At 42.2% G+C, this 14192-nt stretch overlaps 1 protein-coding gene across 50 annotated transcripts in view; it reads right to left on the bottom strand.

Annotated features, from left to right (window-relative positions):
• Positions 1-10901: 10901 nt before the first annotated feature.
• Positions 10902-14192, bottom strand: part of MAGI1 (membrane associated guanylate kinase, WW and PDZ domain containing 1) — a 323880-nt gene continuing 320589 nt past the window's right edge. For 47 of the 50 annotated variants that reach the window (XM_086845076.1, XM_086845046.1, XM_086845074.1 and 44 more), the window contains one exon: positions 10902-11802. In XM_086845076.1, coding sequence (XP_086701202.1) covers positions 11102-11802 — 701 coding nt within the window. In that variant the 3' untranslated portion in view covers positions 10902-11101. Of the gene's footprint in view, positions 11803-13378; positions 13468-14192 lie in introns of all 50 variants that reach the window. The other 3 variants (XM_086845089.1, XM_086845090.1, XM_086845098.1) reach the window with 1 other exon arrangement.

The raw sequence follows: 14192 nt of genomic DNA, 5'->3' as shown, positions 1-14192 counted from the left end.
GCATCCAACACACAACCCCCACCCCCAACACGACGGGAGATTTGTCCCCCACCGCCCCAGGGACACGGTCTGCAGGTCAGCTCCAGAAGGACCAGAGGTTTCTTGTGCCTTTGGAAGTCTGTCTTCTGTGCAGATGGGTCTTGGACTTCCAGAGCTGCCCATGGCATCTTCCAGTGCCCCCATCCCCAGGGGGATCACAGAGGGGTTGTGTTGTGTTGTGTTTTGTTTTGTTGTGTTGTGTTATGTTTGTTGTGTGTGTTGTGTTGTGTTGTGTTTTGTTGTGTTGTGTTATGTTTGTTGTGTTGTGTTTTGTTGTGTTGTGTTTGTTGTGTTTGTTGTGTGTGTTGTGTTGTGTTGTGTTGTGTTTTGTTGTGTTTTGTTGTGTTGTGTGTGTTGTGTTGGCCACCAGCACGTGTGACAGGAGCACTGAAGGCCCTGCTGCACACTGAACTCACTGGGGCTTTGGGCAGCATATTTATCCTCCCCTCTTCTATGCCCAGTGACTAAAGAGCTCCTGCTCAACCTGACTCCTACTTCCCATGGCCAAATCCCACCTTGAAACACCCTCTTCAAATGCTGAGCTGCCACAAATGGTGGAAAAATCACCCTCAGCCAAAGGAGTCCAGAGTTTGGAAAAGCCATCTCCCCCTTCACCCCAAGGCCACAGTGGATTTATCTGACAGGCAGCCTTTATCAGAAGGGGCTGCTGGGGTGAGAAGGGCATGCCAGGGTTGAGCTGCTGCCAAGAGCCAGGAGAACACAACAGACTGCACTTAGATAAGGGCAGGTTATCTGATGCATTCCAGTCCTGATTCAAAGAACCCATTAGATTCACTTGCTTGGTGGTGGAAAAAGCCCTGACAGTCTTTGGCCATGTTTAGCATGCAGGAAACCCTGGAGGGAAACTGGGCACCACCTACATGTGTGCATGCACACCAAACAAACTGCAGGTGTCTGTTTCCTGAGACAAACCAGCACATTCAAAGTGAGAATCTGCCCAGGACTGTCACATCTACTGCTGCCAGCGATGCTCTTGCTCAAGAAAAAGGGAACCAAATGATGGCAAGGAGCTGTGTGCTGATGTGCTCTTTGTATCATATGGGGAAGAATATCTGTTCTGCTTTCCCTTCAGCGAGGGTAGATGAGGTGCTTGACAGGCAGAGCAGCATTTAGCCCAGCCCAAGCGTTCCTGCCCACTCATCCTGTCCCCTACCCCGTGACAAAGCCTTTGGCTGCATGAAAGCCTCCCTTTCCCAAAGGCAGGAGCCCTGCTGCAATCCAGGCCCTGAGGGTGCACCTTGTTCCTCCAACAGAGCCCTCTGCTCCTTCCAGGCCATGGCTTCACCAGCAGTGTTCTGCTGCTGCTTGAAGCATCTGCAAGCACTTGGCCCACTTTCTCCATCCCTCCCCATGTCCTCCTGCTGCCTCTGCAGGCTCACTGTGATTTATGCCATGGTCTGTAAGAGGAAGATCAGGCTCACTGACTCCACCAGCCCTGCAAACTGACAGCAGCCAGAGGCAGCTCCGGGCTAATGTCACAGCCACAGCTCCAGCACATGGCAGGGCGACTCTGACCTAGTTTTAACCCTGCTAAATATGCAAAGAAAGAACATGAGAGCGTGCTGGGGAAAGCAGTCCAGAGGTTTCCCTATTTCTTCAGTACTCTCTGCTCCTTTAATACTCACACTACATTGGAACACATCCAATGCCAGTCCTCTTATGGGTGTACCAAGAGAGGAAAAACATGGTAACATTTGAAGGGTGGGATGCTTGGGGTGTGGTTTTTTTTTTCACATGCTTATGGGAAGATGTGATTTTTCAAAGATTAACATTTTCACAAAATTTTTTTAAAAAATGGAAGACCTTTTTGAGTGGAAATCTCTTTTAAGTTGCTTACCTTTCCTTTTTGCATGTTTTTTTCAGTCTTTTTGTTCTTAACTTAGTCATCAAGAGCTAAATGCTAGCCTGACTATCATTCTGACAGGAGTTTTTTGTTGTTGTATTGTTTTTAAGAAAATGAATTTTTGTGCACTTGGCTTTATCTTTGTTTCATCATCTGCCTTTCCCTTAGCATTGCTGGTTCACTTCCACCATAGAAAATACTCAAACTTCAGCTTCTCTTCATTATTTATTAACTCTAGACCATTATGTAGTATGTAACTACTTCTTTGCTATGGAAACACTTTTATTTGAAGCACCCACTCGGTTCTGGGTATTTCTGTTTTTCAGCATCTTAATTTCAATATAAAACTGTTTTCACCGCCAGTGCAATGGGATTTACTGAGGGTAAGGGCAGCACAACATCCTGGTCTATGTCCTTCAGATGGAACTGAAGCCCCTCAGCCAGGATCTGGTGATAGCCAAGATGTGTCCCCTGAGTCTGAGAACACACCTGGGGCTGAGCTATGAAATTCCACCATGGTAGGTATGGGAGCATTGCCTGGCATAGTGACCATAAAAACCTGTGGCAAAAAAGAAGTCCTCTAAATACTTGCTACCAGTGCTCATGAGAGAAGAGATGCTCTTCTCATCCAACATAGCTAGATGAATGGATTTCCTCAGTGTAGTGCTGTTTTCTGCTCTGGAGAACACGAGCACCACGAAGCAGAGAAATATGAGGAAAGTTCCTGGAGAGGAATTTCCTGTGGAGCAAGAGGACAGCAATGGGACACAAAGCCACAACCATGTTTTGAATGTGCTCCTGCTGTGTGAGGGGCACTGCCACTTGATAGCACATGTGAAACAAGTCCCAGACATGGAGATCCTTGTCAGAGTGCTCAAGAATAAAGGCAAGGACAGGAAGCCACAAAAACCATTAATCAGTAGACTGCAAGTGGTGTTGTTTCTGGCATAGGTTGAGAGAATGCTGATCATTAACTCCTATGAACATTCCTGACCTTGCTCAGGAAGGCTCTTAATTAAATGATTATGTCCCTTGACTTCTGCAAGTCTCAGGCTTGTGTCTCTATGCCTTCCTCAGCAAGGCATTTTTTTGGAATCAGGATCTCCATGATTACGCTCAACTAATTATTTGAAAAGCATTTTCATCTGGACTCCAAACAATCAAATTAAATACAGTTAATGTGGGTTTGGCAGGACTCCACACAAACAAAAGTTGCTCTGTTTTTGTGCAAAATTGGAAAATCAGATTTTGCTAACAGCCTGGTGTATGAAATCTGCTGCTTCAGCTTTCCACTGTTTACCCATCTTCTCCATTTTGCTGAAAAACTGTTGATGCAATTCTGCTGTGATAAATGAAGCCCAAAACCTCACAACATCCTGCCTTTAGCAAAAGACCTTGTAGGAACCAAAGACTGAGAAAGGATGAATTGTTCTACTTTGCAGTAAAAGTTGATAAAGACAAAGAGCATGCATGGAAATAAAGGAGCATGCTGAAAGTAGAGGAGTCAACTTTATGCCACTTTATCAGAAGAGATACAAACAAGACAGTGATATAAATCACCAGGCTTTAGCAGCTATAGGAGATTTCAGGTAGGAAGGCAAACTGAATAACACAAAGTAGAAAAAGCAAACCAAACCTCATTTTGGTGAGAACTTCAGACAAGCAGATGGACACTTTCTAATAAGCTCACAAGTCTATTTGTCTAATTACTTAACACTTTGAAATTAATTTGATTTTTCCCACTGAACTGCTATCCTTATGGATCATTTTCCACAACGAACAGGGAGTGAAGTACACCTAAACCTGAAGACAGCATGTGTCTATTTTTTGGCTCAATGAATTAAGAGTGCATCCTTTTTATAAAGAAATTGTGATGCAAAAAAAATCATGAGACTTCACTGCTGTAAAACATGTCAATCACAAAAAGGATTAATAATCTGTACCTGCCATGAAGCTGTGTTAGAAGACTCTCTTTATTAAGTCATAATTGGAATAAGAATTCATCAGGCAGATGAATGAAATCCTTTGTAAGCAGAGGGATATGGATTTTCACAATATGCTGAAGCAATGCAATAACAGAAGCTACCATCATTAATATTAGTTACAAACCAAGATCAATCTCTAGGATAGGCAGAATTTCAGGGTAAAATACTTGAGTTGATGCAATGTCACAGGTGATGGCAGTGTTAGTCACTGCTCTCAGCAAAAGGAAGCAATCCTTATTCGGAGGTCTTTGGGAGGAAACTCCCTTCTGGCTCTGGGATGTTCCCAGAGATGCACTCAGGAGTGAAGCAGAGCTGTGTGCCTACCAGCCCAACCTACTGAGTGCTGGAATAAATACAGCCCAGCAGCCCCCAAGCCCCAGATGCTCCAGTTTTTTTGGGCAGCTGGGAGGCACCAGGCAGGGATGTGCCCAGCTGGTACAGAGTCCCTCACACAGGCTTGTGCCACGCTCCCAACATCAAAACTCTGTGTGTTGTCACTTTAAGCACTTCAGAGGTGTTTATAGTTTGCATATTTGCATATTTTTGCATTGTTGTCACACAATTAAGCTGAAGACTTTTGACCAAGAGCACAAGGAAATCCAGTGGCAGTCAACTTTCAATCCAAGTAATCAGTCAGAGGTTTAAAAAACAAACTGGGCCCATGTGAGTCAGGCACTTTAGGAAAACACAGTCAGTAGTTTCTTTTATAAAGAATTAAACCTTTTTCATGTTAGCAAATGTATATTAAGTGACATGAAGTACCACTTTTATAAAACAATACTTTTCAAAGACTGAATGAAGTTCAATGAAGAACTGGTTTAGACTTTTTCTCTGAGGTTCTGGCAAAATTATTTCATTTTGACATCCCCAGCATTTTGTCTAAAAACACCTGTTTCATCAGGTTATTATTTCAACTAGAGAAGGGACTGGAGAAGGAAAACAGATGTCTGATGCATCCTCAACAAGAAACAAGAAAACATATGCCATGAATGTTTTCACGGTCTTTTCTTTTTCTCTTACTGTTGTTACCATGCAAAGAATGTGCACGGGAATCTTTAAACATCTAACCATTCAGTAAATCATTTCACAGAATAATGAATTCAAGTTCTGTGAATCAGCCCCCAAAATTTAATGACGCTTTAGTTTTCATGTCACATCTGGAAACCAGTAGGACATGGTACTTGGGTGCACCTTCAGAGGGTGATTCTTGGCTTTTCCTCAGCTCTCTGTGCCTGTGGTGAGGAGCTCTGTTTCCACAGAAGAGGAGGAGCAGGACATGCTGACCATGTCTGCAGCAGGGTACAGCAGAGAAACTGCCTCGTGTTCTTGGAATCCAGCCCTGTGTTACACAACTGCAGTTCAGAGGTTACAAAGGCAGAGGCTTTGCCAGCAGACTCCACACTTCAAAGCCGTGGCAACAATTGTTGGATCAAACAGAGAGGAAAGAAGTTGCCTGTGGGTCCCCGAAGCAAACTGGAGTCTCATGAAAGAAAAAAACAGGATCCAGAAAAATCTTACTGAGAAACAATGAGAAAAACCCCTGCTCATTTATATGGAACAAAAGCCCGAGTCCTCAAGAAGCTCTCCAAGTTGCTTCCACATCCAATCAATATTTTCTTTAACACATATGGAATGAGCCTCAGCCAACTTCCTCCTCCAGACATTCCTATTTCTGATTATCCTTAGAAAGAAGCAAGGCAGCTAATTCAAAATCTCATTCATACGAACACGAGCCACCAGGCTTGCAGGGACAGTCTCACCATCCTGTTTTCCTGACTCAACAAACTGCTGCAGATAAGCTCAGCCATACATCCAAATGTGAGCACACATATGCCCTTAGCTCACAGCAGATGTGAGGTGATGTCACATGGGCTCAAACCTCCAGTGACAGATAAAAAACATGAAGACTGAATTTTTTTACAAATGCAAATGAAAGAAAGGAAAGTTAAGACTGGTCATAGATGACACTGGGGCAGAGATGAAGCCTAGTCTACAAAATCTACATAAGCAAGGTGGAATTCCCATTCCATATAGGCCTGACTCTTTCTTACCATCAGCACCAAAGTCAAATCAGTTTAGGAATGGACCAAAAGTACCTTGGCTGAGGCATAATGCCAGCAATTTGGATTTGCTTGAGTATGACCTCTCCCTCCTACTGCAGAAAAAACCTCCTCAGAAGTCCTCTTTTAGGAAACTCTTTACTGCAAAATATAAAGCTAATGAGACTTCTCAAGGAGATGAAACCGCCCCCGTTTCAACTTCAGCATCTTGAGGCTCAGACTGTTCCTTGAAAGGGAGATTTGCAATGCACATGCTGCCAAAGAAGATTTGCTGAGGATAAGAGCCTCCTCATCTGTCCAGTCAGCAACACGGATGGTGCTGTTCATCTCTGCTGCCTCAGTGAAGGGCTCATCACTGCAGCTCACGTTATCACCAGAATGGGTCCATGCAGAGATGTCTGACATTGATGTCGAAGGGCCAGGGCACACATTATTTTCTGCTGAATTGCCAGAGCTCATCTCCTGGTGCCTCTAGACCCAGATATGAAAGTATAAACTCTGCCAAAATACGGGGGTAAACACTGCTTGAGCCTGAACTCATGCATAAACCTCACTGGATTTTAATGGCTTTTACACCCTATTTTGTAGGGTATGCTTGGGGTATTTATAGGGAATTCAGACACAGGAATACAGGAACAGTATGCCCTAAATTTTGGAAAGAAAAATAAAATTTCTGAATTGAAGTTCATGTTCGTGTGTCAGACTGCCCAATCATGCATGGTCAGCCCCAGCCACTGAATTCCTACATTCATTAAGCAGCAGTCCTTGTGACACGATGTATTTAATTCTCCTCTCTGTCCTGAAACCCCAACATCTCCATTTGGGTGATATTTTACTGCCTCTTCATTACAGACCAGGAAGGAATGCTGATGGATTAGCATCACATCCAAAACAGAAACTGGCATCATCTCAGACTCACGCGATTTACAGCAACTACTAAGTAAACTGGGATACTTTTTTTAGTTTCCACTCTTCCTTTTTTAGAAATAAATCTTAAAAAAATACAATCCCAAAGGCCTAACAGGCATACATTTACAGATGGCAGCAGTGAGTCATAAATGACATCTTTTCCTGGTACTATTTATGAGAGCCAAAAAAACTGAACATATTATGAGCCATTTATAATGTTCTTCAGCAGAACAGTCAGCCAAGAGACAGAGCTGAAAGCCTGTTGTAACAAAAGGTATCAAAGTGAGGAGGAGAACAGTATCTATAATTACTACTCCAGTGATAAAACAAGCATATTACAGCAGATGGTTTAACACAAGATCACTATTAAATAAAACACTGGCTCCAATGCCAAGGGATGAATATTCAAGGAGTGAACTGAGTAAGTGTATAAAGGCAGCAAACACAGCTCAGTTAACCCAGAAGTTACGTGCAAGACCAACCAAAGAGATCAAACCTCACATAATTCTCCATGTTGGCTGAACAATCCCTCTGCAGTCAAAACTTTCACAATTAGGAATTAATCAATGCAAATGACAGGACTGAGCATACTGATGGCACAGGAACTTGATCATGTCTGACTGATAAAAAAAGTGTGAAACTCAGCCCCCAAACAAACCCAAACCCTAACCAAATCAATTTGCAGAGATTTTTCACGTACCACTTCAGAAACTTCCCAGTTCTTCATAAGAAACAGATTCTAATTCATCTTCTTGGCAGCTTCACAGTTGTAGGATGGTGTTTGACAAAACAGGAGCCAAGTTACAATCTAAAAAGGGGTTCTTTTCATTTTTAGAAGTTTTGAAAAATATTTTATGGTTAAAAGTAAGGCTGGAATTAATTACAGTGACTAAGGCTGCACCACAGAGTATGGAGCTGCAATGCTCATGCTGCAGAGCAGGGCTCCAGCTCTCAGGGGGTTTGGAAGCAGTAGAAAGGATGCCACCACTAACAAGGCATTTTGAATTTTGTTTTTCAACTTGTAGCATTTTCTTTTTAAATTAGATGTTTCTGTAATTTTGGTATTATATATGTAATATCTTTAGCTGAGACTCAACACTTCAAAAGCTTGAGACTCACCTACTCATCTCTGTAAGATCATTTGAATTTATAACATGAACAAGAAGAGAAACAGTAGCAACAGCAGAAGGTACAAATGTATACCAATGTATACCATGACAAAATGGTTTCAGGGTAAAGGCATTGATCATCATAAGAGATTAAAATTTAAAATATCCAAACACTTTCTCAGTGACCCTTCCATACCCCTAAGGACTCAGACTGCACCAGACAATTCCCTTTGAGGATGCTGTGACTGGAAATATAAATCCTTCACTATAGACTCTCTCCAGCTGCCAGGACTCCCAGCAGGTTTCCTGAAGTTTCAGGTAAACAGGTGAGTGGAGCCTGCTGAACTATGCAAGATTTGAAAGTAATTTAAAAAATATATGTAATATAAACATTTTTCAACCTTAAAAGTCTTTCTACATTTTAAGAACTAAGATGGGAGACATACAGCCTTGGTGATGTGTGTGTGTGTGTGTATATATATACATACATATACACATATCTATATCTATAATCTATCTATCTATATATATGCATGGATATATGTATATTTGTGTGTATATGTATATACACACATACATCACACACACATATATATGGCACCAACAACCTCCACAACAGCAACTGAACAGTTGCTGCCTTGGTTTTCTATGGTCACACGTGCCTATGTGCTATGAAGAATCAATGACACAAACCTCAGACACAATGACAGACCCTGCTTCACCTAAACCTTTCATTTCTGACTATTTTAGGGGAGGAAATTTTACCCTGGAAGACTGGGAAACTTTGCTTTAAGGCTTGTCAAATGATAATACATATTTAATGGATGATTAATACATATTTAATAGATGGCCCTTGGTGACCATAACCTATGGTTTTATTAATTTAGGCAGGGATGAATAAGTAACATTAAGGTGTGGTTCTTCCTTTATCTTATCACTACACTCGCATGCATGCTTTGTATGGAAAACTTTATTTGATAATAAAAATAGCATTCACAGACTTTCTCCTTCTTTGTTGCTACATCATATACATAGTGTCTGTTCCAAGGAAAGAAGCTCTTACTGGGTAAGTCCACATCTACTCGTCCTAGTGTTATGTATAAACCCAATTAAGTCAAATAAAGCTATGAACAATGTAGTATTTATATATGCATAGTGTTTTATAAAAAAGATTGGCCCACATACTGCTTTTCATCAACACAGAAAAGAGCATTTTGCCTATAGCATGTTGCAAGAAATGATGATTGGAGAATATAGACTGCATACAAGTGCTTAATAATACATAAGCAGGCCCACCATGAAGAAAGAAATGTTATTCAAACCAACAAAAGCTTTAGAATTACTGATACAGTCTCCCATTTTAAAACAGCTTTACATACCTGATTCAGTTTACATTAAAATATATCCCCTGAATCAAATTTTTTTCCATTTTTAGAAATATAAACACTTAATCACATTCCTCACACCTAAATTTTGTCATAAATCCTCTTTTATACAAGAAAAAGGCAACAGTTTTGTTTTTTTTTCCAACAGGCTCTATTAATTACAATTTCAACTGTACACACAATGATTGGCCATCTTCTTTCTTGGTTTTGTTTTTACAGTACCATGGCAACAACAGTGATAGACTTGCAATGGTTTTGTGTTCATATGGAGGATGTGAGTCAGTATACATGTACACACCAATGCACTGGAAAAAGCAGCAGTTTACTTTAGTGGTCCAACAGTAACGGCAAACATTTTGGCTCAGCTAGGCAGTAATCCATTAAATCTTAGACCAATGCTACAGCAGACTTACCACACAGCTTGCAAATTTAAAAATACAACTTAGAAACTTGCAGGTTTCTCTTTTGCTGCTGTTCTTAGACTCAAATTTACAGCACATAACCAGGTATGGATAGGCTTCTACAACCAGGTTGTCCCACTGATTGCCTCTTTCAGCCTGTGATTTCCCTTTGATACTTTTTCTTTTTTTTTCCTTTTTTTCCTTTTTTTTTTTTTCTTCTTTCCTCCCCAGCAAGTGCACTCCTTTTGTCTCAGTAAGGATGAACCAGTAAAACAACAAAAACCCCAACCCTTTAAATGCAGAGCAAGAAGAATTGAGAGCTTTTGGAATTTGGCAAAATGAAAGCCCACTGGTTATGCCTGAGCAGAAGGAATACACCTGCTCTGAGCAGGGGGACTGTGCTCCCACCGCATTGTGCCTTGTCCCAGAATCCCAATCCCTCCCCTTGCTTCCAAGCAGATACACAATACCATGCATTGCTGTCCATATACAGCTGGGAGATGAGCAGGGCTGCTGCCTTAATGACATAGCATCGTTACATGTTGCTGAGGCTAATGAGAGCTCAACAGTCCACGTTAGCATGTGGCACAGGCATGGTGGTGACCAGTCCTTCTGCCTCTGCGCATCCTGTCCAGGGGGCCTGAAAGTATAAACTGTTCATGGAACAAACTACAAATTACATATTGTAAATCATCTTGTGCTGTGTGGGTTTGGTTGCTTTTTTTTTTTTTATTTTTTTAAATTATTTATTATTATTATAAATATCCTTCATTGAAACAGTAGTCTCTTCATACAGTTCTTGCAACTTTAGGAACATTTGTCTCTTTCCTTTTTAATTCCTTCAGCAGGAGCGCTCCATTCCTACTGAGATGAACAATTTTCTTCCTTCCCCACCCCCAACCCTTAAAAAATTTTCTACATACAGTGTAGCAGTGAGTCACTAGAGAACAGTCTGGATCAAATTATTCAAACTTGGTCATAAAATCCTTTGCCTATATTATATTACTGGCTACCCCCACTTACTATATTGGGGAGGGGGGAAAGTAGCCCAATAAGGGAATTATTTTTAAGAAATCTACAAAGAATGTAGAAACAAAATTTTATAATCCTTTAGGACCAACATTTGGCAAGTAATTAAAAAAAAAAGAATACACTGAAAAATACTTTCTTTAATATTATACATCAGGCACAACGCTTTTTTTTTTTTTTTGTTATAAGATTTCATCTGCATAAACGGTTTGTAGGATCAGCAGGCGGCGGATGTCTCGTCGCCTGCGAAAGCCAGGTGGTTTCACTCTCTCCTCCGCTCCCTTGGTGTGGGGAAGGTGACAGGGACCCCGGGGAGCCCCTCAGATGCTGAGGTCGGTGCTGCACTCCTTGTAGGGCCGCCTGCGCTGCTCGGGCAGGTGCCTGCGGCTCACCTCGTGCTTCCAGCCGGGGTCTTCCCTCTCCCGCTGGCCGGCTCGTTCCTCCCTGAGCCGTCTGTCGGGCGACCTCTCCCTCCGCCGGTCGGACGACTTGGCCCGTCGGTCGAGGGAGCTCTCTCTTCTCCGCTCCGGGGACCTCCTGGGCTCCGTCAGCCTCTCCAGCGACCGCCGCCGCCGGCCGGGCGACCGCTCCCTGCGCCTCTCAGGAGAGAGCTCTCTCCTCCTCTCCAGTCGCTCCCGCCTCTCCAAAGTGTTGTCAGCGCTCCTTGTCCCTTCCCTGCGCTTTTCGGGAGACCTCCTCTTCTGCCCGTTCACCACAGCCCTCTCTGGCTGCCTTTGGTGCCTCCTCTCCGGCGACCTCTCCATCCTCCTGCCTGGCACGTGGTCGTTGGTTTTAGAAGTCCCATTCCAAGTGTGGTGTTCATTGGGATGTCTGCTAAACTCTCTGCTGCCTTTTAGGTCTCTAACGTAAGTCCGCTTGTCCCCATGTTGTGATGATTTGTGAAGGTCTGGTGGATAACTGGACTCCGATGATGGGTGCTGCCGTCGGTCGGATGGCGCGGGTTTCATTTCCGATACATTTTGTGAACCTGTGGCGGGACTGTTCCTGTCACTGCTGGGGTCTGAAAGAAAATAACAGCAAAGGGTTTGGTATTGATGCCTTCCGCGGTGCTGTGACACCACTTAGCACTCTCCAGACTTCATTAGTGACAAAAACAAACAACTGTTAAAGCAGTCAGGAAGGCTAACCGAAGCTTTTGTTAATTTAACTGTGAACAACGAGAGTTACAGGTTAGTACTGGTGCTGCTCTGATCGTTAGCCATGTTTTGGTCCAAGCTGATCTCATCTTTATGCTCTTCTGGGCACGGGGCACTTTACATTTTTCCCCAAGCCCAATTCATAATGTTTCGGTTACACTACATTCTTTCCAGTGGAAAAAAAACACCATTGTAGTTCAGGTTGTTGTCTGCTTTTTTTTTAATAGCTTCCAATAAAGAGGGCCTTTAGGAAACAATTTTTGTCTTTTAAGACATTATAAAGAACTGCCTTCCAGGTGTGGGAGGCCTCGGTTCAAATAGCAGAAAATGTAGAGAAAATAGAATTGATTATTAAGTTTCCACCTTGTAAAATAACATTTTGAAGGTGTGAGAATTAGACCGTAATCATGCCATTTCCATTTCATTTAAGGCATAACTTAATCTCACTTAGTTCTACCGTGTTATGTAAAGTCCTAGGGTAGATTTTGGTTTTGCCACAATGATTCAAACAACGATGACAGTAGTTATGATTTTTTCATATCAAAGCAATGGAAAGATACTGTAATATGTAGGATGGCTTTGACTCAAATCTAATCTCCAGTTCATTATTTTTCATGTACTATTTGAGGTAAAATACAGCTGAGCTGCCTCTGCAAGACAAACTGCAAAGCAGAAGTAGAAAAAGAACATCCAAACTAAACCCCAGCCCTGCACTGCAGCTAAGCTACAATTACTCCCGTCATTTGTAACGGATGTTTATGAATGATTCATTACAAACATGAAATACATTAAAGTAGCTGCTCTGCCTTAATGCAAATGCTGCTTTTATTTGCTTATTGTTTTCTTTCTTAAAGTAACTCCTTCGTGGCAGCTTGGCTGGCATTAGCCACTTCCTTACGCTCGCACCCCAACACCCACCTTGAGGTGGAATGCCCTGATAGCAACGACTGGAAACCCTCACAAACACTAGTGGGGATAGGCAGATTTTTTTCCCTCTTTTTCTCCTTTTTGCCTTCCCTCCCACCAAGCCAAACCCTCTACATTCCTCCTGCCATCATGCCAAGTGTCTCCCATTTGATGGCATTTCCACTCCCGAGCTTGGGAGGGTAGGTGTGTCCATGGGCTGTGATTTTTGTGAATTCCAAGTGAAACCCACGTTGTAACCCACACGTGGGCTCTATTAGCACTTTCAGGCCACAGCTGGGGACGGGACCACGCTGCTTTCCTGTGGCTGTAAGCACGTGGCTTGTGGCAACCTGCCTATCACACAAGGTACAAGCGAGGTTCAAACATGTCCTGTGGAGTGTGTACTTACAATTTGGGGGACGCAGGGTGTTCAGGATGAATTGCTGTACATATAGAATATAGCGAAGCAGAAAAGCAATGTGAGGGAATTAGGCCACAGCACAAAAACACCTAATATTGATTTTAGCTACAAACCGTAGTTTGATTATGGCCCATAAGGTAGAAGCAAGACTCCCCGAGCTTGTCATTTCTCATACATGCAGCGATATTAGGAGGTATCATCGCTGAGGAAGGAAGAGCCCAGCACCAAGAAAAGTAAGAGAAAGAGAAAGAGAAAAGTAGAAAATTTAGATTCCCTATAATAAAGATGAAAGAAAGAAAAATCTACATATTTTATCTTAGAATAAAGAAAGTTTATTTTTCCAGTCAGATTGTCTAGGCTTCACCCAAATATAAGGCTGCAAAGACAGCAGTTGTTATTATTGTGACATAAGGAGACATCTAAGAGGTGATTCAATAACCCAGACAACGAGAGCATCCATTCTAAAAGACAGCTGGAACAGCGACACAGAATGTCATAGAAAAAACATTAACAATCAAACAACAACGAAAAATAAAGTCCACCAGAGACCACAACATTAAAAATAAGTACAAAACTCATTACAAAAATATACAGCCTCATAGAGAAGCACGTTCCAATCAAGTCAGAAAAATATTGGAACTTAACATTATTAGAGGAACCATTTGCGACTGCAGCGAACAGAACAAAGAGAGAAAGGAGTCCCAAATGTTACAAGGATATTCTTTACAGTAGTGCAACCCCTGTATGTTAAATCCTTGCTTGGAGAACGAACGTTTAGTGGTTAGCATTAGCCAAAAGAAAATTGGTGATGGATTTCCATCCTCAGTGCAACAGACATATGCTTTAAGAAGTGAAGCACTTAATTTACAGGGTATTTATGCAGTCTAGCATATGATACAGTACTGTACATCCAAAGGAGTATAGGAA

This window comes from Cyanistes caeruleus, chromosome 11, assembly GCF_971803275.1.
Source record: "Cyanistes caeruleus chromosome 11, bCyaCae1.hap1.1, whole genome shotgun sequence".
Taxonomy (NCBI): Eukaryota; Metazoa; Chordata; class Aves; order Passeriformes; family Paridae; genus Cyanistes; species Cyanistes caeruleus.
The sequence above is the reverse complement of the archived record's forward strand: the minus strand, read 5'-3'. Positions and strand labels throughout refer to the sequence as shown.